Source organism: Ixodes scapularis, unplaced genomic scaffold (assembly GCF_016920785.2).
Source record: "Ixodes scapularis isolate PalLabHiFi unplaced genomic scaffold, ASM1692078v2 PGA_scaffold11__112_contigs__length_91849675, whole genome shotgun sequence".
In the NCBI taxonomy this organism is placed as follows: Eukaryota; Metazoa; Arthropoda; class Arachnida; order Ixodida; family Ixodidae; genus Ixodes; species Ixodes scapularis.
The window spans coordinates 56,114,675-56,140,626 of NW_024609837.1; the positions used below are offsets into that span (position 1 = coordinate 56,114,675).

The 25,952-nt window shown below is 47.0% G+C and overlaps 1 protein-coding gene across 2 annotated transcripts in view; it reads left to right on the forward strand.

Moving 5' to 3' along the window:
- The first annotated feature begins 1,174 nt into the window (after positions 1-1,174).
- Positions 1,175-25,952, forward strand: part of LOC8039795 (AT-rich interactive domain-containing protein 3C) — a 288,199-nt gene continuing 263,421 nt past the window's right edge. The window contains exon 1 of one of the 2 annotated variants that reach the window (XM_042288922.1): positions 1,175-1,631. In XM_042288922.1, the coding sequence (XP_042144856.1) occupies positions 1,596-1,631 (36 nt within the window). In that variant the 5' untranslated portion in view covers positions 1,175-1,595. The remainder of the gene's footprint in view (positions 1,632-25,952) is intronic. The other variant, XM_042288923.1, reaches the window with a different exon arrangement.

The window sequence follows — 25,952 nt, forward strand, 5'->3', positions numbered from 1 at the left end:
TCGGAGACGCGTTCCAGGCACCATAGCAGAACGGTGACCCGTGAGAATAGTTGACAAACCCGAAGAGAGATGGCGCAAGTTGTACTCCCTCTGAAGGTCAGCCACACTTGCCGGGAAAGTGTTTCTCGAGATTCGAGCTTATCGCTTATTGTGGTGACGTCGCAAATGGGACAAACGAAATAACAGTGAGTGTGTAGGCGAACTGGTGATAATGAATCATAATTGAGACAATCTCCTACTGTACATTTTTTTCGACTTGATTTTTTTCCCCCTTAGAGCATAGTTTTAGGTTACATTATGATTCATTTAGGACGCCGTTTTCTGACGACGTTCGATGTTTTTGGCAGAATTCAAACTGCGTCGGAGGGATCTGATCTGGATCGCAGCTAAGATATAGATTCGATTTTGTTTTAAACTGTCCTGTGTCTCTAATATAGCACTAGATAATATGTCGATCTAGTGTTTTTAGAGTGGCCTTGGAATTGTTTTTTGCCCACTCCTTAAAAGATTCACGCGATAAAACATCATGTGTGGTTTAGTCATTCGCACGACCTTCACGGCGTATCAAGAAAAGGATAGAAGCCAAAATCAAATCTCTACAACCAGCGAGTCCTGCACATACTAGCTTTTATTTATTGATTTTCTACGCTGTACGAGATCTGCTGAAGAACAACCAGGCTTCTACCTGTCCGCGCATACATTCCAAATCTGACAAAAACGCTCGCTCATTCTCAGTCTCACCTGCCCTCTTCCGTTTCGAAGGTTCCAAATTCCTCCCCAAGGCCATTTTTCGAACAGTTCCGAGCGCATTGTTCATCTTTCCGATCCCCCCCCCCCCCCTCTCCCCTTTTTCAAAAAGTAAGATCTCCGCAAGCTACTCCCCACCTTCCTCTTCACAACTTCCTGGAACCCCATCTCCCCCTCGACGATCAGAAAAAAATTCAACGCACACACAAAAAGCGAACGCAAAAACGCTTCCAGCGAGCGACGGAGCGAGCGAGCCAGTTCGAACGAGTAGCGGACGGCCCGCGCAAATTCGACCACAACATGGCGGCCTGCACGAGACAAGCAGACGGACTACCGATCTGCCAATTAATTATCATAGCTCTCCCGATGGCGGGGCTCCGATTGGCGCGCTTTCTGTCCAATCCGGGCTTTCCCTGGGCGGAGCGTCACTGCGCGTTTCCCCCCTCTCGCGAGAGTGGTGCACGTCGGGTAACGGAGCGCCTCTCGCGCGGACGCGCTTCCCCGAGTTGATCGTAGTCTGCGCTCGCCGAACTTGTCGGGTGCTCCGTCGACTGCTTCTTCTCCGGCCGATCGCCGGACGGCCCATGTGACTTCGCCCGTGTCCAGTTTGGCACGCACGTGTTCGTCGTTCGTTGTTGTTGTGGTGGCGGTGTTCGGATCTGACGACGGGTGCTGACCTCGGTGTGGTTCTGGCCTTGGAGCACGCCGCGTGGTGCTCGAGTGACGAAGCGGCGAAACGCTGCGGTGGTGCTTGCCAGTGCAATTCCGGGTGGTTTAGTTTCTTCCCCGTGGGCCGACAAGCTGCCAAAATTCGTGTCAAAAACCGCATCCCGCTTCCAGCCTTCCGGATGGAACACGAGTCGGACGACATGGATGGTAGCATGGTGAGTTTATTTTCTTATGCCGACGATCACGGCTTCCAATGTGCGTAATCTTGGATCTTTGAGTCCATCGGTATCGGGTACCACACGACGGATTCCAAACATCATCCCCTAATCGCGTAAAAAAAAAAAAAAAAAAAAAAGTGATTATTAACATTTACGTGTATCACCTTGCCTTTTTTTTTTTTTTCCCCAAGCGGCAATTTTAGTTGTTTTGTTTGATTCGCGCGCTTGTCTTTGATTTCGTCAGCGCACGTGTTGACGAAATCTCGTTCTTGTGGACTCGGTGTCGCCTCGTAACTTGGTCTTGACCACCAAGCTTGCACTGTGTTTCGGCGGTGCACGGTGCAATCGGTACGATCAGGCGACTCGCGGAGTTGCGTTGGACAGGAGGACACTTGCCCGGTCCGGAGCCCGTTGACCATCACAACGGATTCTGGCGTCCATCGGAGGAGTGCCGCCGAGCGGCGCAGCGGCGACGATGCCCGGCGAACGATCCCATGTCCGATAAGCGGCCTGTCAGTGATCACTTCCCCTCGGCGCGGAGGCGCGCCACTGCGCTTCTCTTGTTGTGATTTCTCGCTTCTGTAGAAAGGCAGGGGTGGGCTCCTCGCTTGCCTTCGCGCGGATCGCTCGCACTCACTGAATCGGCGGCGGCATTTCGAGGAATCTCGTCCTCCGATTATTATATACGTCGCCACCCTCTCTAGTTTTTTTTTAGATTGTTGAGGTTTGGTGTTTTGGGTGTGTTCTTGATTCTTGGTAGCGGTCGGTACGTTTGTGTGTGTTTTTCATATCGTGTGTTTGCGGCTGGGGGGGTTGGTCAGCCGTGTTCTCGAAGGTGGTGATTCATTGCACTGGCAGGTCCGGCCGCCTTCGTTATCAAGGTCACGCTGGCTATCGCCTCTCTCCCTTTTCTCATTTCTTTCTCGCTTTCTCTCTTGTCTTTTTCTTTTTATAATGGGAGGTCGGGCAATGTAATAGCGGCTTGCCCAACGACTCTTTTTTTTTTTTTTGCTTTTAGGCGGTTCCAGATCGTTTCCATTGACATTGAATTGTGCCCGCTCCTTGCGTCGGACAGTTTTCTTGCTTTCATTTCCTGCCCAGGCTGTTCCATCAGTGTTTTTTTTTTTTTTTATTGAGCTTGTTTTTATAGTTTATGTCACCCGTTGTTATGCCGAAAGCGCGCGTTGATACTTTGGGAATTTACGTTGCATCGAAAGGCCGGTTCAAACGAGCTTTGATACAAAGTCGCCGGGAGGTGCGCGCAATTCCTCCGTGTCGTTTTGTGATTCTTTCTGCGATTTTAGAAGAATAAATTGTATACTTTATAGATTGTGAGGACTGCGCAAGTAGCGATAAGTGAGAGCTTTCCTATTTACCTAGGACTACCCGACTTTCGCGAATTTAAGTGGCGTTACAAAATATCGCGAAAAATTGGTCTCTCGAATGGTTCCATCCACCGTAACGATTACGTAGCATGTGACTTCAAATCGCAAAATCGTGTCCCAGCGAAATACTTGTTCCAGAAACCTACACTTCTTAAGATTCGCAAAATGCAGAGGCCGCGAAAATGAAGTCCTTTGCGGTATTTCATTTGATCCAACCGGAAAGTTCAAAATTCCCTACCACCTTTTTTTTTTTTTTTTTTTTCGCGTATTTAGCAGGCACAGTGCGCTGGTTGACCATACAGTTTTGAAGTCCGAGTTCTCTCTGTTTTGTGTTTTTATTTTATTATTTCTTGTATTGTTAGTGGTACACTTGGCAGCCTAATTCGGCACTGACACGCCAGCTGCGTACGAATGGGACACGAGCCACGCGATCATCCTCCAGCGATGCATTGCCTTGGGCTAGTTGGTGCGTGTTGAAAAAGAAAAAAAGACACGAGCGCTAGAATAGTGAAAAGACATCAGTAACAGTGTACATACACAAAACACCCCGTGTTTACTATACCATTTGCTAAATCCCCCAAGCGCAGCGGCCCGCGACCGAGGCATCATGGGAACGGTGTTCCTTCAGCTCCCTAGTGATCGGTAATTTCGACCAATTCCATGGTTACACAGTTTTTAATGCAATTCCGGAGTCACCCTGAACAACACTCGTACAAGCCCAAGGACCCGTTATATCACTTCTAAACTTTCTCGTCCTGTCAGAGGTTTTGATACTGTACATGCGGTCTACCTTTCAACCTGGGTGAGGTGTCAGATATCTCTTACAACATCATAATTCTCGTGATTGTTGTTTTAGCAGGAATTGCTTAAAAAAAGAAGTCACAACTGCCAAAACCGTATTTCGCTCGGAGGGGCTGTTTATAGCATTTTTAGCGTTTTTAACCCTATATCACCGTCTTTGAAGCTGTACGAAAATGATAATTATGTTAAATATTTCTGCCGCTCAGCCAGGTTTCACCGTGTTGTGACACCGCCACGATCGCGCCCGGCTACAACGTGACACTTGATGACGTCGTCTGCTTGCACAGTATTGAAAACGCAGACATTGACGAGAACCTTGAAGTGATATGACAGGTCCTTGGGCTCTACGAGGCTTGTTCATGGCGACTCCTAGTTACCCTCAAAACTGGGTAACCAAGGAATTGGTCGAAATTATCGATCTCTAGGGAGCTGTAGGAACACCGTTCCCATGATTCCTTGAATGCGGGCCGGGGCGCTTGGGGGATTTAGCAAAATGTCTAACGCCACGTCGCGTATTCCCCGCGTGCCAAAAGCGCCGTCCCACCTTCGCACTTCAATCATCATTGTACCATGTCTTACCCTAATCCGTTGACGGGTGTACAAAGGCTCTTTTAAGTGAAAGGAACAGCAAAATACATAGCTTGCATGTGACGTCATTCGCGGCCATGACAGTTTTTTATGCGCCGCGAGCGTTCGGTTCACTGTGTTAGTTGTAAACCACAGAGGTTGTAGTTCGAAGGAACCAGTGAGTAGAAATAACCTTTTTAGCAAACAATGGCGACACTTGCAAGCTATGTATAAGTTTAACTTGAACCGCCGAAAAACTTTGAAATGACCTACAAGTGGCCAATCGCGTAAATCTGCATCACCTGCAGTGCACTCCGCGCGCTGTCATGGAGGAAGCTCACACGCAGATTTAGATTTTATCTACCTAGATGCATGCAAATACTTTTTTTTTTAAGCCGTTGTGAGAAGATTGGAACTGGTGTTTGGTGCGGTGTTAAGTATGGCGTCATGAGCAGTATGTTAATATTTTTGACAGAACTGACTTCGTCGGATCTGTGAATCCGCGCCTGCTTCAGAGTCGACGAAAGCTTTGGTTCAGTGCTTCTTGCTAAAAGTCGTCACTTCAAATGTTTTGCCATGTGACTGATATGTTCTGCTTGTTTTCATTTCTAACGTCGCAATATGTGAGAATGTTTAACGCACGCCTGAAGAACGGGAAGTTTTATCCTGTTATTTCTTACTTGAGGGTCGGGGACGGCATGATTACGTCACACGAGGTCGCGTGCACACTTACTGTCTTTTAGTTTAAAGCACAATGCTCCGCCATCACATTGAGGACCCGGCCACCCGTCACGGGTTTCTAAAAACTGGTGCTTTTGAAAACGGGGCAGAAATGACGGGGCGTTTGACGCGGTGTTTTTGACATCGGGTGCTTTCGTGTGCCACCCTGCTGGGACACCGCCCTGACCGGTGACAACGTGACACACGATGACGTCGTCAGGCGGAAATTGAGGGACTAATATTAGTACGCAGTAAACACAACTGTCCGAAACGCGTTTCAGGCACCGTACCTGCGCGTTTGCGGGTCGATAACCACGACGGTCTCAGCTGATCCGCGTATCGCCGACATTGTTCTCCTACCCGAGTAATACGTTTACGTTGGTCTTCGTTATCAACCGGTTAGAAAAAAAATTGACGACGTGTGCTTGCAGTCCATTTGATGTGAATGTAACCACCTCGATAACCCTGTCGATCGGTTTCACGTGCACTTCGCGTGCTCGTGTTTTTCTTGCATTAGGTTTAAGAGGGACGGACAGGGAGGTCGGGGGTCTAGTATGTTGGTCAGTTTATTGCCATTTTAGATTCTCAAGAGGAGGTCAGCGATGGCGGATGTAATCTGGCACGTGTGCGAAGCGTCTCTATGTAACGTGCGTGATATATATACACCGAAATAATGCCGAGTTCCATCGAGAGCCACTACATAGTGCTGCCCTAAGAGTGTCCGTTCTCTGATCACCTCGAGGGCTCCACCATTTCGCTGTTAAGTGGGGACGATCGCCCAATGGACGATCGTTGAGACTCGAAAATGCAATCTTCTGAGCTTTGTGCATGTGTACGGTTTTCGGGAAGCCCGAGCGATATCGTTTTACTCCGACCGACTCGCCTTTCCTCCACCTGTTTTCACCGTCGTTGTCACTGGTCGGCGGTCGCCCAATTCCACCTAGAAGGCTAGGCCTTCATCGTTCCCCTTCAAACGTCATCACGAGCCTATCCACGCAGCGCTGCCTATCTTGCGTCAGCATTGTTAACGGCGTGTCTTGCAGCGTCTCCCAGACGAGCGCGACGCTAGCACGCGGCAGCTCTCGTGGAGCATCAGTGCATTTGCCGCTAGGGGCGGGTCGGGGTTCCACGAAGAATGACGTCACGGGCAGGCCTTGTCTTATAGGTAGGGTTCGGAGTTTTCGGTTTAAACCGATAAAAACCGATAAAGGTACGCCGAATGCATTTTTGCAAATTCGGTTTTAACCCAAAAAAGTCACTTTTAAGTTCGGCATTTTCGGTTTAAACCGATAAAAGTAGGTCGAATCCATTTCCTAAAATTCAGTTTTAACCGGCAAAGGTCACTTCGACCATCCAGTCGTACCGCAAAGCCGTGGCGAAAAAGTGGAACAACAGTGTCTATCTAAACGTGTCCGAATGTATGAGATACACGGATGCCATGACGACGTTTTGGTTTAATGCGATCATCGATCGGAACGTGAAGTCCGAAATGCCCCATGACTTCGCCATGTACGAGCGTGTTTTCGAACTCGTTGTAAGGAAGACTGACTTGGTGGATGCTCTGCGTGTTGTGTTGTGTTTCAAAACGTCGCAGCGTGTCTCTCTTGGTGGTCACAATTGGCTGATTGGCCGATTTTGGCTCAGGGAGTGCTTCATCTCCTCAGCTTGCCAGTGTCCAGTGTTAGCGTTGAGTGGACATTCTCGAAGCTCAGGGTCATATTAACGGAAAAGAAAGAGCGCGAATCAACGAGGAGAACATGGAAAAGTGCATGTGCGTGCACTATAATACGATCTCGTAATCCTGATGTACACAACTTGAAGTTCCACGTTTTTTCGGCATAGGCTTCGTATCTGACCTGTTTGTACTTCGAAGTTTTTTTGTTTTTTTTCTCTCGTTTTTTTACAGTTGCACACATTTGCCAAATAAAGTGTCCATTTATTTTTCGGTGTATCTGTGCCGTCATTCTTTGAGTGATCACAAATATCAGAGCTAGAAGGATCATCAGATCAAGTGTCCGTTGGTGTTTATTTCATATTCACCAAAAAAAAAAAAAAAAACGATAAATTGTCTGGGCATAAATATATGCCGAAAAAAACCGAAAATTGATTTTTAATATAAACACCGAAAAAAGTACGCCGAATTTTGAAAAAATAGAAACCGAAAACGCGGAACCCTACTTATAGGAGATGTTAGTTGGCGCGCTTGTTCTACGCCATCTCGCAGTCCATAAAATCTCCGGCCGTCGAATAGACGTCACTATGTCACTCCTTTGCTGATGTATAAAACTCTGCAAAAATGACGACATGGAACTGGTCTTGTGGTTCAGTCACGGCACTACAGTCACGGTATCTTGATATACTTTTATGCGTAACGGACCGCGAGCGACTGCACGAGTTCGTTCGCCACTCATCTCGTCGTCTGCTGGATCCTTATCCCTGGGATCATTTTTTAAGTTAAAAGCGAAGGTTCTGCGCATGAACATTGCTTAGAAACAACTAAACAATATTGCTGGGAGTATTTATCATTTTGTACATTGTGCAGTAAGTGAGCAAAATGAGGTTTTTTCTGCATGTTTCGTGTATTTGTAAGAGGGGTGCATGATCGTTGATCAACCATCCGGAAATCGGAAACATTAAGATTACGAATTTGGCTGGTCCTGTCCTGTAAACTACTCATCTTGCCGTTTATTTTTTGGCGTATATTCACCCATTATCTATAGTTTAGAGTCTAAACTATAGATGATGGGTGAATATACCGAAAAAAAAAAAAGAAACGGCAAAATGAGTAGTTTTGACGCTAGGTGGCATAAGGTGGCACCCATTATCTATAGTTTAGAGTCTAAACTATAGATAATAAGTGAATATACCGAAAAAAAAAAAACGGCAAAATGAGTAGTTTTGACGCTAGGTGGCATAAGTTAGCGTGTAAACTTTAGACTCTAACTTATGCCACCTAGCTTCAAATGTCACTTTTCAGAAGGGAGGGAAGGCAAATTGTGCAAAATATTTGAGCGAACACGAAATGCGCCATGTGGAATGACTAATACAATTTGATCAGAGGGGTCGTTGTTTTGTTAAGGTTTTCATCTAAACCTCCCCTATATTTTGCAAAAATTGTCCAGCTCTTTTTTTTTCAACTTGTGGCAACATTGGGCTTTATCGTGGACGCGCGCGCCTGCCGCCTCGGGTCCCTTAAATTGCGTCAGGGCACCCCGTTGATTTCCTCACTTCACACGCCCGCACGTCAGCGTCGCCATTTCCTCACTAAATGTCCAGATTAAGCTCGATCTGGTCGCAATTAAGCTATGTCGCGATAAGGAATTCTCGTCTGCGGGGATAAGGGCTCTTCTGCGGCGAGCCTAACGGGGACAGATTTTTCTTCTGCACACCTCTGCCTTCTTTGAGGCAGCAATGGGGTGAAAATTCCAGCGCAAGACGTTGGTTATGTTCCGTGTTTTGGGGGTTTCCGTGTCCTCGAATTCGGGGGAGTTGTTTTCGAAGTTTATTCTTGCCCCTACAGATTCGGTGTTTTTCGGTATATATATTTTTTGATGTCGGACAAAAACATCGAGGTTTTCGGCGTTTAAGTCGAAGAAAATTGGACACGGGCATAGGATTCCCCAACCTTTAGGAAACTTGGAAAACGTCCCTGTACATATATACCAAAAGGAAACGATGTCGTTTTATTGCGAGTTACGTTTCGGGTCGAAGGAAAGTAAAGCTGTAGATAAAGACTTTCGTCCCGTGAAGCTTGGGTATTTCTTACTCCAGGTTAGTCCCAAATCCATGTTTTTCGGTTTTCTGCGATTTTGGTAAAACAGGCTTGGGCGGTTAATTTTTGGGATTTACCGTACTGAAGTCAAGGAACGGTAGTTATGTTGTACCGCCGCAGAGATTCTCAATTTGCGATCTGCGCCGAGGAATTAGACAAACTCCGCTTTCCACCACTATAGTTTGGCTCAAACTTTTTTTTTTCTTTTTTTTTTTTCCAATTCGTTTGGTAGGCCAGCGAATGATGGACTGTTTCAGCTCATATTGCCCGCGGTTCTACGTTCTGCGGCCCTTTGGATTTGTCCATCAATAACGACGGTCATGGATTCCGCCCCAGCCAGCCTAAAAGCCTTACTGTTTTTTTTTTTCTTAAATCAGTTTTTGGCACAGTTTTGCTCAATCCTAAATTTCGTTAAAAAATAACTACAATAAAACAAGCTAGTCCTTCTACTTGGATATCAATTCGACTCTACTCGACGCTGATTTCGGCATTTGATTTCTGCTTCTCTAAAGCCAGAGTCGCACTGCTCGTACATGATACAAAAGACGCGGACATGATGAGGGTTAATTATCGGCGGGCACGCCTCAAGCATTTCCCGAGCATCTTCATACGGGCTTCCAAAATGTGTGCAGACAGGTTTTGTATGACCGATAGGACTGTCATCCAAGGAAGGCACATGCCTAAGACAGCGTCTGCACACTGCCTTTTGTACGATGCATTAGCGCTTTTGGCCACGACTTAGAGCATCTTCTACCCCAAAATCGCAGGGACTTTCGTGCTCGGTGTCACTGTCTTCAGCGCATGGCATGCACTCGCGATTCAAGGTGAACGGATGGATGCTAATGGCTGAACCCCTTTATAACGGGCGGTAGCTTGCGCCATCGGGCGGTCTGATTCGCCGATTGTAAAGCGATAAAAGTGTGTTATAGGGAGTATTCACTGGACGCCATATTTGTGGGTGTTGTTCAGAGCGCATGCTCAGAACGAGCTCACACCAGTAGGCTGCTAAGACCGGCACTCTCGATGGTGCGGAATGCACGTTTCAAAAGAACTGTGGAAGCTCGCCATCAGCACGCGCTCAGCACTCACACACGCATTGGTACCCCATGAGTGCGAGCGCCTGCAGCGTGAGCGTGAACGTAGCTTTGGCAAGCTTGTAGTTGCACGCACTTTCCCGCACGCACATGGCCGCGGCCAGATGCGCTGCTTGCAATCGTCTATGCACACGATAGAAAAACTGCCTTTTACTGTGCAAGTGGTGATTTCCTGCACTGTAGAAAGTCACCACGAGGTAACAGGTTTAGGACAGCAGGGGCAGGCCGGGCGGGCTCCGCCGGTTTGGCACGTAAACCCGCGGGCCTTTGAGCAGAAAATCGAGGCTGGCCGTCTTCCCATTGAGATGCGAGTATTTTGTCCTGTTACGATACGAGCCCCTGTTCGCCTGACTCACGCTACGAGTCAGATGTGACAATCGCGGTTGCAATCGGGATGCGGGTTGGGCCTTTCACGACGTCATCGTCGCTCTTATTACTCCTTTACTGCTAATATATTTCATTTATCGTTTTTTTGTTTTCTTCTAATCTGTCTTTTCTTTTCTTTTTTTTTTTTTTTTTTGTGGGAAATCCAGAGTTGATGAGACGATATCATGGCGTTGTCAAAGTGCCTAGGCGTGCGTTGTTTGCTCCGATTACAGCGGCAACTATTCAGTCATGTCTCATTATATTTTGTGATTTTGTTCGTTCGCTTGTTTGTCCGGGAGATCGCTCTACGCTGGCAATTTGTCTCGACTGTCTGCGGAGGACGCACCGATCCCAGCAGCCTCCCACTGGCGGCGAGGCTTAAAAATAAAGCAATGCTGTCGTTTTTTTTTTCTTGTTTTTTTTTTTTTTTCGCGTTTCGCGTTTTGTTTTGGCGAATTTTTATTATTTGTTACGAGTGGGACAGCTCCGCCTGCGAGTGTGTTAGGCTGGCTTACCACTTTGCTTTTTACAGCATTGATCCAGCATGGGAACAAAACAACGAACACCGCTCGCCTCTAGGCGCACATCCGTATGTACGGGGTGTCCCCGAAAAAAATTTCCAAATATTTGTTTTCACCGCAAAAATAAACTACGTATTCCAGAACACTTATTCTCCGTCCGAAGGTAGCGCTAGAGGTCACAACCAGATGCCAAAGTTTCAGCGCGAACCGATATCCTATTCGGAAGGTCAGATCAATTCTCAATGTTCTCTGAAGGTTGGAAAATCCCATTCCCGTGTCTTCTTCTTATTATTTTTTTAATAAGGTCCCGATACACGCCGATGTTTTTTTTTTTTTTTTCTAATTTCGGAAATTAACATTGAAAAATACCGAACCTGTGTAGATCAGTAAACCCCGGTTACGAAGAAAAATAAACACAGAACCCTAGAACTTATATCAACGTCTAGAGACCAATCAGGCGAAATAAATGTCCCATGATCCGGCTTCTTTTTTTCGGTGCGTGATAGAAAACCGTGATAGCAGCTTGACGACGCACTTTTGGTGCTGTTTGATTGGCTCCATCGGATGGTAGCTCGAATTTTCAAGGGGCACTCGACTGCTGTTTGTGCAAGCTTGTTTTTGATGGACGGGATGATGATGGATAAAAACGACCAGTTCTAGGTGGCAAGATGTCATCTGCGTTAACTGCACCACTGCGTGTTTCACGTTAAGGACGCCAGGCTACACCACGCAGTGTGGAGTATAATATTTAGGAGGATTCATCGAGCACTTTTTGCGAAAACAATGCTGAAAATATTTTCTATTTAGCGCTCGTCTATCAGTGGCGTTTTTCCACTGACGTTTATTGCTGCTGAACTCAGGATCATGAGTTCATTCCCCACCCCTGCCCGTTTCGATCTGGATGAGCATCGTACCGGCGTGCGGTCGTGTATCACTACTGCGTGATGCACGTTAAACATCCCAGTCTAGCGGTTGTACCGCACTGCCTAAATTTGTCAAATACAACTTGGAGACTTCTCCCCCGTTGAGGCAAACCAAGTGCTAGGCGACATAAACATACATACAACCCAATTATTATTGGACGTTTATTTTGCATTTAATGTAAGGAATGATTGAGCACAAACCATTCATATAACGTAGCCATTAAAAAAAAAAAATCCCATCCAGCGATAAAACAGGTCAGTCGTTTCGAGCTGACCTGATTTAAATCGTGTAAGTTTGGCTCAAATAAAAACAAAATTGACTAAGTGTTTAAAAAAAGTGGATTTTTTTTTGCACTCCGCTGACACGGCATTGATTTGGGTGCGATGGCTCGTGGCGTGCGCTGGGTCCAACGCAAGGTAAAACGAAGTGTAGGCTTTCCTTTTTTTTATTTTCGGAAAAAATAACAGTTAGGAGTAAGCGATCCGTTGTTGCTGGCAAAGATACGGTTTTTCTTTTTTTTTTGTTTGATGATGGAGTGTCCGATTGCGGGTTCGCGACGCAACAACTCGTGGTCGTTGTGTATCGTGTTTCGCTACGCTCCATCTTTGCTTTCTTGCTGGGCCGTTTCGCGGCTATTCTTTCTCTCGCAAGCGGAGAAATTGAACAGGTAGCCTCTCCGCGATAAGATAGGCGCCCAGCAGAAGGCACTTCCACGGGCCCGAGATAGCCGCTGCTCCGATGGAGTTGACCGGGGTCGGGCACCGCGGATACACGAGCGAGGAAGGTGTGTGCGTGTGTATGTCTATCAATTGATTTATGTAGCTTTTTCGCGCATTTCACTATCAATCCTGGATCGGATTTCACTTTCAAGCGTTTCAGTGATCTTGCTCACCGATCGACAGACACTTGGAGCAATCTATATAAGAGGCTCGAAGGGTACAAATTACGCGAGCTTGATCATGCTGACAAGGAGCGGGAAGCGCAGGACGCGTTGAGCGTCAACATGCGCCCGTCGAAAAAAAAAAAAAAAACACCTCGCGAAAATTGAAGCCACGTGACGTCAAGGTTCTCGCTGTATTCAGCGGTGAAATTGACGACACGCTACGTCCGCTAAATTTAGCTGGGAAGTTGACGTCACGTGAGTTATCCTAAGACAATCTGGCGTGGTGGTGGGTTCCGCCAGATGACTTCATAGAAGCGCGATTTTACCGCCGGCAGCGATTCTGGCGGCGTCACTGCAGCGGGGGTGGATGTGGCAGACGCCTGCTGCAAGTCGCTTTCCAGTTTGTTGGACAGTTCGCCGAAGCTTGGCAGCCAGGAGTTGGGACGCCGCGACAACAGCGACACTCGCGTTCCCTCGTGCTTTCTTCCGGAACTTCTACGCCCAAACGCCAGGGTGGCGACATCTGAGAGCAGGACACCCCTGCTTCTGTGACGTCATTCGTTGCCACTACGGGGGGTCCACTTTCGATGCACGGGGGGATAGGACGCTAAACACAGCAGTTGAGGGCGCGTTACGGGCAGCGTACTTTTGTCCTCTGAAATCCGGTCGCCTTCTCGAGGGTGCGAGGGTGGGCGTCTTTAATTGCCAGTGTTTCGCTGTACATCTCGGCAGTCGCGCAACAACCCTCCCATCTGTCTGCCCGACACCAGCAGTTTCTTTTTTTCTTACAGAGATGATGATGAGGAACGTTGATGTCGCCTCTCCTATGACACGTTTTTTTTTTTTTTTTTTTATAACAGAAAACAGTCACTAGTCTTAATTTGTCCCTTCGCTACATCTTTGGAACCTTAATAAGACGTCTTTATTTGTAATACTTTGACTTATTTCTTTAAATGTTTATCTTTATGTGTTCTTGTTTGTTTTTCTGTGTGTAATGTGCACGCTACTAAAGGCCCTGTCACACTGAGGCAACACGACGGCAACAGCAACACAACACGTTGTCCAACAGTCGGGCAACTTGTTGCTCGCTCCCCGTGTTGTCCGACAAAGCTGTCACACCGCGGCAACAGCACGACAACATGGACGACAACTAAAATGTTGCCTCGGTATGACAGCTTTCGGCAACAAAAACAGCAGCAACTTGTGTTGGACAACGAGTGTTGCCCTGATCGCTGGCTGAGCGAATTTCGGGCCGGCAACACGACAACATAGATAGCTTCGATGGTAGAGCTAGTCCCCTATCAATAAAGTCTTACTCAAACAAAGGCTTGGAAAACGTTATTTAACAATAATTAGGGCTGGCGTCCAGCTAAAATATTTTCGATTAATGTTCTTTGCGGCGCAGTTACGGAAAGCGATTTTCGAAATGGTCACAGCTACGGTCGTGAACGTTCAGACTAGTTTTGAAATTAGATCTCCCGAGAGTCCAGCGCACATTACGGATAGTGAAATAAAATGGCATGCCTACTCACCCACTAATAAAGTATAATACAAATAATCCAGAAAACCTAAGATTAAAAAGTCGAAGCATAAAACGACCACTCTGATCATGATTGTTGATGCTTGGAACTTGGAAACAGCCGCTATCAGACACCTGATTCGTTTTAAAAATACCCAGGACGTTTTGGGCGAATGAAGCGATCACGTAGCAGCGGTAGGCCAGTAGACAGCGTTGAAAAATATTTATTTCACCGATTGTTATGAAGGCCGATGGTGTCGGTGTCGCAGTTTTGAAGCACTGTCAGTTCAGCTCAACACCACGCTACAAAAGACGCTTTGGGGTACTGCCGGTGCTAACGCAATTTTACAGTAGAAATAGAAATTGCATGAAAGAACCGGACAGAATCACTTCATACGGTGGCGTAAATCCCGAACATACATCAGCGATGTCCCTTTCCTCGGTTAGGGCTATCTGCTTTGTCAGCAAATGAAGAACATTTCGATAAAATAAAGAGCGAAAAATACTCCCTGTGTCAAGTTTTCTAATCACAGTCACTAGTTGATGTCGTACCGTGGTAATTCCCGGCTCTTCGAACGCACTAGCACTTTGTAGAGTCACATTTCCAGCGATTCCGCGCCGCACACGAACGAAGGTAAACAATCAAGATGGCGGAGTGTTACCCGTGTTGTCCTCGCCGTCAGCGCGGTGTGACAGGGTTGTCGGACAACAAATCGGGCAACACGGTTGCCGGGCGGCAGCAGCATGTTGCCCGACTGTTGTTGTTGCCTCGATGTGACAGGGTCGCCGGCAACACGACTTCCCCGTGTTGCCGGATAGAGTTGTCCAACTGTTGCCCCAGTGTGACAGGGCCTTAAGGGCAAGAGGTGTTTGGGTTTAAACTGAATGCTGAAATAAACAATAAACTTGCACTAACGGTAAGTGGACTCAATTATGTTTTACGCGTACTGCGTTGCGTCCGAGGAATAGGTGCATAGGTTGTGTTTTCCCCATTTCACAAAATCGAAAAGCAAAGCAAAACTTACCATACATCTGTTTTTTCTTCTTTCTTTTCTTCTCTTCGTCTGCAACGGTACTTGCTGCTTTATCTCTCCCGGCCAGATGACGCATGCACGATTTTCTGATGACCTCAAATACGTCTTTGTTGATGTCCAGGGAGGGAAAATAGGCCACATGCATGGCGATAAAGCCGGAAGAACAGCTTGCGACTTCACTTGATCTTTGGTTGATCCCTCCATCTCTCCCTTCCTCTCTCCCCTTTGCGTAAAGCGTGTGTCATATAATCCCCAACTGATCTCCGCATCTATATTTCCAGTGACCTTCGAAGTTGTCAAGGTTCCAAACTGATTTGCGATAAAGACGCTACAATAAGCGGAGCCATTGGGTCCTCATTAAACGGCATTTTGGAATAGTGAGGCAGGAATGGCTTTCAAAAAAACAAGATAATAGTATTAAAAAAAAAAGGGGGGGGGGGGGTTGCAGAAACGACATGTTGGAAAAGTTATTCGGGGGGAAACTGGGGGGCCCTCATATGAACAGGGTGATAATATGAAGAATAAGAAAGGGGAAGGGGGGCTGGATATTTCTACATAATACCCGCAGGTGTCCACGTTAAACGGCATTTTGGAAGAGGGTCTCGTGGTGGAAACAGGGCGGTGTGAAACGGGTCTTTGTGGGGAGTGGAGGATGTTTGTTCCATTTTGGGGATCACAGGGGCAGCAGTTTCTCTGGGTGGCGTAAAGGCACTGTCACACTGAGGCAACACAACACGTTGTCCAACAGTTGGGCAACTTCTTACTCGCTCCACGTGTTGTCCGACAAACCTCGCGGGAACAGCAGGACTACATGGACGACAACTAAAATGTTGCCTCGGTATGATAGCTTTCGGCAACAAGAGCAGCAGCAACATGCGTTGGACAACGTTGTTACCCTGATCGCTGGCCGAGCGAATTTCGGGCCGGCAACACGACAACACAGAGATAGTTCCCTATCAATAACGTGTTATTCAAATAAATGCTTCGAAAACTTTATTTATCAATAATTAAGGCTGGCGTTCAGCTAAAACAATCTGATGAATGTTTTTACTGCGCAATTACGAAAAGCGATTATCGAAATCGTCACAGCTACGGTCGTGAACGTTCAGAAGGGTGTTAAAATTATAACCGGTGAGAGACTAGCTCACATTACTGCTAGTGAAATAAAATGGCATGCCTGCTCTCCTGAAAAAGTCTAATGAAAATAATCCAGGAAAGCAAAGAAAAAATCGAAGCATTAAAACAACCACTGTGATCATGATTGCTGACGCTTGGAATTTGGAAACAGCCGCTACCAGTCACCTGATTTCTTTCAAAAATTTGCAAAACGCTTTGGGGAATGAAGCGATTGCAAGCAGGTGGTATACAAATAGACAGCGTTGCAAAATATTTATTCCACTGATTGTAATGAAGGCCGATCGTGTCGGTGTCGATTTTTAAGCACTAATTTTAGCTCCATACCACGCTTCAAAATACGTTTTGGGGTACTGCTGGTGCTAACTCAGTTCAAGAGCAGAAATAGGAATTGCACGAAAGAAAGAACAGGATAGAAACGCTTCATAACGGTTTCCCTCTGTTAGGGCTATCTGCTTTGTTAGCGAAGGAAGAACATTTTGATAAAATAAAGGGTGGAAAATACTCCCCCAAGTTTTCTGATCACAGTCACTGGCTGATGTCGTTTCATGGTTGTGATGATCATCAATCCGTCTTGCACCCTGCTGGTGTCAAGCCGCAAGGACGATGAAGAAGAAGCCTGCTTGAGAACGGGGCAGTGTATGACGCTGGGGGTCATCTGTCATGCGAGTGTAAATATAACTAATTTACTGTGAGTCGGCTTCAGTCATTACACAATGGTAATTTCCGGTTCTTCGAACGCACTGGCATTTTGTAGAGTCACATTTCTAGCGACTCCGCGCCGCACACGAATGAAGAAGGGCGGAGTGTTCCCCTTGTTCACGCCGTCAGCGCGCGGTGTGACAGGGTTGTCGGACAACAAATTGGACAACACGGTGGCCGGGCGGCAGCAACATGTTGCCCGACTGTTGTTGTTGCCGCAATGTGACAGGGTCGCCGGCAACACGATTTCCTCGTGTTGCCGGATAGAGTTGTCCATCTGTTGCCTCAGTTTAACAGGGCCTTAAAGAAACTCGGCGCCCTGTCGATTTCCATGGCGTGTCCGCGAAATCTGTCACGTAGGTCCGGCGAAAGATATCAGCCGCATTCGACGCCACGCGTTGTGCCCGCGATGTTATCTTGTTTGTGGTCAGTTTATTCGTCGGCTCGCGATAAAAATGGATGCCGTTCCACGAAGGGAAGCTTTTGAATTGATATCCTCGTCGTGTTGTGAAGAAAATACATCGTGGCAAACGCGTTCTCTCCCACGATCTGTGTGTATGCTTTATTTAAGTCAAAAAGTGTGTGCGTGTGTGTTGGGGGGGCGTGGCAAAATAATACAAGTAACCTTCTGACGAGGTCCCTGCACCTGGCTACAGCACATAAACACCCGTTTGCCTGGACTGTTTTTGTGGCAGTCCTAAGCACGTTAAGGGTTAAGTGGAAACTCCTCTCACCTCTTCCCACTTCAGCAGAGCGAACGGTGGAGAGGAGGCGATCTCCTCTCCAGCGTTCGCTTTGCTAAAGTGGGAACAGGTGGGAGGAGCCTCTTACTTAAACCGACAATAGCCAGTATCTCGTTGATCGAGAATAAAACGGAAGTTTAATCAGTTCATCACCCTAAGCGGTTTGGGCCTGGCCAAAGTGAATCGTGCGCAGCTGCCTAAGAAGTGCATCGTTGGATGGGTCTTTCGAATTGTTAGACACTGTATATCTATGAACAAAACACGCAGTTTCTGGGCGGTTTTGCATAGGCTAGCCACGGAGTTTCTGCACCCGGCGCTTTTTGGGCTTGTTGGTCTCCACCGCATTCCTCGAACCCCTCACAAGTCGGAACACCAGCGTCCGGCGTTTGGATTTAGCATTCGAACGCGTAGGACGGTGTGCAGTAAATACAAAGATAGCTATAGCTTCAGGTTTACGTCTACTCACTAATCATTCGAATCAGAGCTTTCCTCTCCTCCTCTCCCCGCAGTTTCTCGGCGCATAGGCATCGATTTTGTTCGGAACGCTTTTCGAGAACACTCATAAATAGCGCCGCTTCATATTCTAGAAATTATAACTCTAGTTTATTGGGCGAATTTACGTTTTGAGCTCACCGCGGAAGAAGGATATATCAGGAACTGAGAAAGCCTAGGTTTAGAAATTAAAACCCGAAGGTTTTTAGCGATATTTGGAAAGAATTACACACTTGCAGAAGAAATATATTAGGATGTATTTTACTCATGACATAGGGGGTTGGATATGTTGGCTCGCAGGTTAACAACATTCTACCGTCCCTTAAATTCAGACAGTACGTATACACGATACTCACGTCAGTAACTTGCACGCGTCGGATTCACACTTTTTGTGGTAATATTTAGCAGCACTGTGCTACTAGATATACTCATTTGTACACTTTTCAACCTCAGGCCCTTGGTGATATGATCACGCACAAACAAATATGGGGAAATAAGCGCGCACCGGAAACGTTCGAAAACTGGCTGTTAGATGGCGCCCCTGCTTTCTCTCGCCATAAGCGCTTTCAAGAGGTCGCAGGGCAATGGATCACAACCACACTCAAGGGTGTAAAACAGCCTTGTACACGTTACTTCAAGAAGTAATCGATTACAATTACTATTAGTTAAGTCTTCAATTCAATTGCTTGATTACCCGAGAAAAGTAATTGGCAGTTACTTGAAATAATTGTTAGTTTTCCGATTTCTTCGGATTTTCAAAACGACAGATTTTTCTGCCCGTTCGAAACGGGTATTTCCTACTGTCCGTTGTTGGATTGGAATAGCCGAATTAGGAACTACGTATCGTCTTAATCCCACCCATGTTGACAGACCATCATCCTCTCGAACACTTGGTTCGAGGATTTCTTCGAAGGAACGAAGGGCGCCGTTAGCGAGGGGAGCGAAAATAGTAATGGTTGCAAGTAATGTTAGTACTTGGAAAGGTAATCAGATTACGGTTACAATGACTCCCTAATGACTTTAATGACGTTATTACAAAATCACTAAAAAATAATCGATTGCAAGTAATTTGATTTCATGTAAGGTGTACCGCGCAAGTCTGGCGTGGACCAGCCTTCCCGGCCATACACGCATGTTTGAACACTCCCTCGCCGGAGAAAAGAGGCGGGGGAGCTATAATGTTTTAGTTTTTTTTTTTTTTTTTTTTGCCCGTTCCCCCCCAAAAAAAAACGTTATTCTGGCGACATCCCACACCGCCTGAGGATGGTTACGAAATTCCAGAGGGGATGCGAATTCGCCTAGGAGGGCGAGCGGAGGAATCATATTTTGTGCTTTTAGTTTTTAGGCTAGGTGGCGCAAGCTACCGCCCGTTATAAAGCGTACAGCCGTTAGCATCTATCCACCCATCCAGCCTCTACGCGCCCCGGCGTCCGGACAATCTTTGAGCACAAACTCGCACTGGTCCTCTCTGTAGCCGCGTTGATTTGGACGGCTCAAGGTCACGCTATTGACGCCCGTTGCTCTGTTTGCTTCATTTATCCGCTGCCCTCCGAAGAGCGCGACCTGAAAGGGCGAATTGAAGGCTCCGATTTCGAGGAAAAAATAGGGGAGATGTGGGGAACCTTTGGCAGCACGTGCGTCCGAGAGGTTTATTGTACTTTTTTTTTTCTCCCCTTATGGGTATGTGAGAGGGGGGATGGATTGGCCCAGGTGGTGCAATAGCCCGGAGGGGGGCAGCGGGGGGGGGGGGGGGGGGGGGTGTCGTCGGTCTGGCTTTTTAGGAACTGCATATGTACAAGGCACGCGTATATTGCCATAATGTGTGGTCCCCCTCCTTTTTGCGTGCGTGTATCTGCGTGCGTCTTTCAAAGGGATGTAGCCTTCATGTGCTATTTGCCTGAGGCGGCGCCACTCATTGTGGTAAGTACCAGTTGCCGACACAGCAGTGCTGTCAACCTCGTTGCCGTCGTGATCTCCGCTGTTTTCGTCGGCCATGCTTCATGGTTAGAGCTACGTGTTCCGGCGATGACCCCCGTCGAACGGTTCTCAAGACGACTATCCTATAGTAGCGTAAGCGGCAAAATTGGTTCACGCGTTGATCGTTTTAGATGCGAAACTTCATGACAGAATGTTTGCAAGGAGTTTACTCGCTTCCATAGGCGTAGCTTGCGAGGCACACAACGAGAACACGATCAACAAGGTCAGAGTAGTCGTGTTTCGTTGAGAATAAGCTTGCTTGTAGCATCGGAGAATAATCGAAGCGTGAAGAACCGCGACGAACGCCACCGCGCCTGCCGAACCGCCCAGTGTGGCCAAAGTTCCTAGACTGACGTGAACTCAATGTTGCTCTCCTTTCAAGCTGCGGTAACCCGTTAATACACCATAGAAAAAGGACGAAGTTGCTTCCAGCATGCTTTGAGTTGCAAATAATTCTGTCGTCATCTCTGCAACGAACGCCGTGTCCGCTGCATGATGTACGAGCTGCGGGACTTCGGCTCCGAAAATAAAATAGTCCGAAGCGGCGCCTGTAAAGTTTCCCAATGTGTGCGTTGCAACAACGTCGGCCATCCTGGCGTTGTCACCTGCGTCGCGACGATGCCTCTCATTTCGCCCCGGGGCGCAGCAAAACTCAATTACCTCGAAAGCCGACCCTCCTCCCCCAAGTCCTCGAATCCAAAGGTGCGCTGCCGGCGATGTGCCTTTGTTTGCCATAACCATTTCTCGATTTCGTCACCCTTCCGTGTATACACTGTATACCGACGCCTAACAGCATACGTGACGTCTAGCCTCTCCTCACGTCGTCGCGTTCAACTTAAACCCGCATTTAATAATAACAATTATAACGATACACTACGAGCCGTGACGTTCAAATGTTGTTGTTGTCGTTTCTGATTTGGGCGGGGATATCGTCGTCGGCACTCGGGCGTTACAAAATTTGATTAGCTTCGACATCGCGGCGGAAACGTTTGGGCCCTCCGCGCGGTGAGTGCATATACGCAACGCCAGCCGTGTTTATATTGAGATTTTGGGGAAATTGTTGTAAATTTGATTTGGAGCCGAAGCGCCGGCGGTACATCCTTTATATACGTGGCGCGTCGAACGGGTAGCGGCATCCCCGCAGCGGAGCCAGCTGTTTGTTTAGTCTGAGTGCCAAGAAGTTCTCTGAGCGGATCTCTGCAACCTCGCCAGGCCGCTGTTGTTTCGAGTCCGTAGAAACATCGGTGAAGTCGGTCCTTCCGTCGCTCTCCCAGTTTCTGCTGTGTGGAGGAGACGCTTGGGTCAGATACTTTACGAGAAGAATGCGTTCTACTTCGCTCGTTTGCGTTAGACGGCTAGAGTGCCTTAACGTTGCTTGCTAATTGCGCCGGGGACATCGTTTTGGGAGGGCAAGTGCCGCCTGTTCGGCCTGCTCCGCGAGTGGTAACTTTAGTGGACTATTACGATTCTCACACGCTCAAAGTATTTGTGAAAATTACTTATTTAGTGGCTTTCGATGACGCTCAGCAAGTTTCTAATTGGAACCATACGTCTATTTTAACTAACTAAAAGTTAATTAAATAATTCATATTAATTAGCCGACTGATCGCAAACATTAGCCACCCACACAACGTCCCCCTGGCCATAGAACTTACCTTCACAAGCGGCATAAATGAAACTTTCACGGCTTTTTTTACAGAAATCTGTTAAGCTTAACCCCCCCCCCCTCCCCTCCCTCCCCCCCCCCCCCCCCCCAAAGAAAAAAAAAAGAATAAAAACTTGTATATACACAAGCACGCAGCATGAATTTATCCGAAAATGTATTTATTTATTTATTTACGTATTTATTTTCTTAGGTAGGCAGTGCGGGGCTGTTTTATTTTCCAGGTGGGACTAAGTGAGTCGGTGAAGCTTTCATGGACCGATACTCGTTGCCTCATGTCGACTAAAAATCACGACTCGCTTTTTTTTTTTTCTGTTAGGTTTTTGTGTGCAACAACGAACCTGCCGCGGTTCCGTGTACGTATATTTTATCGTTTGCAACCGAGCACTTTCGATATCCACGTCGGGGCTGCTATATTTTTTTTAAGGCTTTGTGTACTTTTGTAACGAGACACCCGGTCTCCCGGATATCGAAATGTCTCGTTTGCTGACTCCACCGTTGCATATTGTGCCACAATTACCGCGCAATCTTTAAACCTTTATTTCTATTTTCGTTTTTACTTTTATGATGGCTCGTTTTGTCTGTAACTCCGGGGCACACCGAGTCTGCAAACCTAGCCCTGCTGTGCGTTCTTGCGTGCGGCGTTATTTTACCTTGCGGCGTGAATCGCTCTCCCGCTGACGATGGCTTTGTCTGCCCTCGCTACAACGCCGGGCGGCACGCGAATGTTTCTCACCTGAGATTTGTCATGGCACGTTGAAAGTGACACTGGCCCACCAAAGACAGAGACCCACCAAAAGCTTTTTTCGCCAGGCGATTTAATATGGTGTCAGAACTACTTAATTAATATTTTGCTACTGCGTCACGTAAAGTTTTAATAAAGTAAAACACCCAACTGCTTGAAACCGACACCGAAACTGGACTGGGGAGGAAGAAGATATGTAAAGGAGGAGAGAGTTTCCGGAAGTCACGTGGCTATGCCAGACCGGGTTTGATTGATTTTTTAAAGCGCAGTTCTTAAAGGGATACTGAACCGAAATTTCGAGCTTACAAAACAAGGGTGGAGGGATAGGCGGGACGTTGCAAATCTTGAAAACATCACTCATACAGCGGTATTTCTAACGGATCGCCGTAATTTCGGAAAAGTGCGCGATTGAACACCGCCGAGGCGGCCGACGAGACACCCAATACCCGTCACGATCCTCATTCCCTTTCCTCCTCGCTACGTCCCGTGGAGCTGGTGAGAGGAGAGAAGCGATGCCGCTTCCTCTCATTCTCAAAACTTCCCGCACGACAATGACGTCAGAGTCCTCGCTTGATCGCGCCCTTTTCCAAAAGTACGGCCATCCGTTTGAGACATCGATGTATGAGTGATATTTTGGAGTTCGTGGCTCATTGAATTGGTGTTGAGGTCACGTGACGTCAATTTCCCCGCTAAATCTAGCGGATAAACTAAATTAGTTCATGGCTGACGTGCACGAAGTCACGTGACATCGTTTTCCCCCGCTAAGTTTAGCGGGGAAATTAAATTAATGTTAATGTACCACTGAAAGAGAATCTTTTTATACAGCCTGGTTAAAACATGCGTGTAAACAAAAAAAAAATTACACAAAGAGCAAAAGTTTAATGCAAAAGACGCGATTAAGTCGGCAGTGACCTCCTTTCCACTTCTTTCCTTTTGGCATTTGGGGCGCGTGGAGGAGAGGTGGATCGGATTCGCCTTCACGTTCAAGGTGGAAAAAGTGAATGACCATCTCGTTCAGGTCGAAAGAGCGAATAACCATTCCGTGCCGTCATGGACTTTGCGATTAGAATTTCAAATAAATCTCTCGCCGTGAGTATTGCTCTAAACTTCTTTTTTTTTTTCGAGTACAATTTATTTTTCGACACGTGTGTCCTAATTAGACTGCTTAAAACATTTTTTTCCCTTTTCTTGGGCCCTTTAAGGTCACGTGGCGTCAATATTTCCCCTATATTTAGGGAGGATATTTAGCGGGAGGAGGAGAGGAGGGGGAAGGAGAATGAGTTGGAGGGGAGGGTACGTAGGAGGAGGAGGGGCATACCCTCCCCTCCGTACCCTCCCATCCTCCTCCTCAAGAGCTGCGCTCTAATTTCGCTTTACAGAGATTTGTAAACGTCTTTTATTTTTTTTCCCTTCGTTTTTCCGGTTGTGCGAATCAGACGATAAACTCGCACGTCGCATGTTGCACAATAAGGGTTGAATTCAAGCACCTCGTGCTCAACTCCAACGCCAACTAAACTCCGACATCAGGTCACTGCGGTGGCGCTGCTGTCGCAACCGCGCATGCGCAGAAACGGGCTTGTTTGCAAACAATGTTTTGGCGAATGCAGGTTTCCACTGTTCACAAAAATCACAGTCCACGCGTGCTAAATCACAGTCCAGTCAGCGCTCGCTCGCAATTGCGGCGAGCCACAGTGTGCGGGGGGAGGGAGGGAGGGGGGAATGCGTAACACACAAACGCCGCAATGAACGCCCCTTATAAACTTTGATGGAAAGCTGTATACCCGAGGAAAACTCGGGAACTCCATTGCTCCGAAGCAAGAATCTAGCCGAACGCTGATATGAGTCGGCGGATCTCGTTTACCATATTTTAATTCACGCCCTGACGCCCACGCTTTGTTTCGCCCTCGCGCCTTTTTGGGCTACCTCCGATACGCCAGGGGCAAATTAGACGCGGGAATTGTTTCTTTTCCTCTCTAATTTTTTTTTTCCCAGTACACTTTTACGGCGTGATCTCACCTCCAAAACTTCGTTCCAGTCGTGAATTGAGCCAACTGGCGAAATAAGAACCGTGTCGGGAGGACATTAGGAATGCGCGCGTGCCGTCAATGTTCCTCGTTTTTAGCTGAGCCGTAGGTGCAGTCCTGTGCGGAGGAGAAACCGAGATGAAATGAACAAGATCAAAGGGTACGAAAGAAAAACGAACGGACGAGACTCGTGTCCGTGCCCCGTGTCGGTTTTAATTCGGCGCCTCGCAGGTGTGCGATGCTGCTTCGCTTGGCGGCTCCGGACTTTGTTCTCTCGAGCGTTTGCATTTTCCTAGCTTCGTGCTCGCTGTAATTGGAGCATTGAGCGACGTAGCGGATTACTGCCGCGAGCCACACATGGCGTTTATCTTTTTTTATATATTTGTTTTTCAAAAGCCTTCCTCGTTGTTTTGGGGGAATTCTCGGGTCTTGACTACTGGGACTGAATATCAAACGAGGCGACCGCTCAAGCACTGTGGAAAGCTTATTTCATTATTATTATTTTTTTTTCTGTCGCGAATGTGATTGTATGAAGATTCCAGTGTTTGATTTTTTTTTTATTTATAGTTACGTAGTGTGTCATAAATATTTGCTTGGTTTAATTGGTCTTTATCTTTGTTTCTTTTGTTTACCTGCGAGGTGAAACGGAATATACGCGGGAACGCTACATTTGGTTGTCTTGCCGCGCGCTCAACTGGCCGCTCTGTCAAGTTCCGTTATTCATTAACTGGGCCAGAAATTCCGAAATAAACGGAGAGTGATAAATTAGGCATCTGATTTTTTTTTTCTCTATCCGATCATTTCGTTTATACCTGTAATCTCATATTGGCGTAATTGCGTCGCTATACTTGGGTTGTTTGGACGCGTCCGAACAATGGCTAAATCTGCGCAGTTTACAGCTGCGCTTGACCGATTGGCGAAGGAAGTTCCGCGTTTTCGGCACGCGTCTATCACTCGCATGTCAATCGTTACCAAAAAAACAAAAAGAAAAACAGTTTTGTTTTGTTTTCCACGTATGTCGAAATCACGCATATGTCGCACTTTCCCTTCCAAAAGATAATAGAGAGTTTTAGTAGTTCGTGTTGGCACTACCGCTGTACTATACGCCAACATGTAAAAACAAAATAAATGGAATTTATTTATTGAGCAAATCGGACTGGTGATCTCGCCTGCAGAGGTCGAGGGGAGTAGTGTTCACCTCATATGCCGGTAGAGGGGGAGAAATTGATTAAATTCCTCTAGCTGATATCTC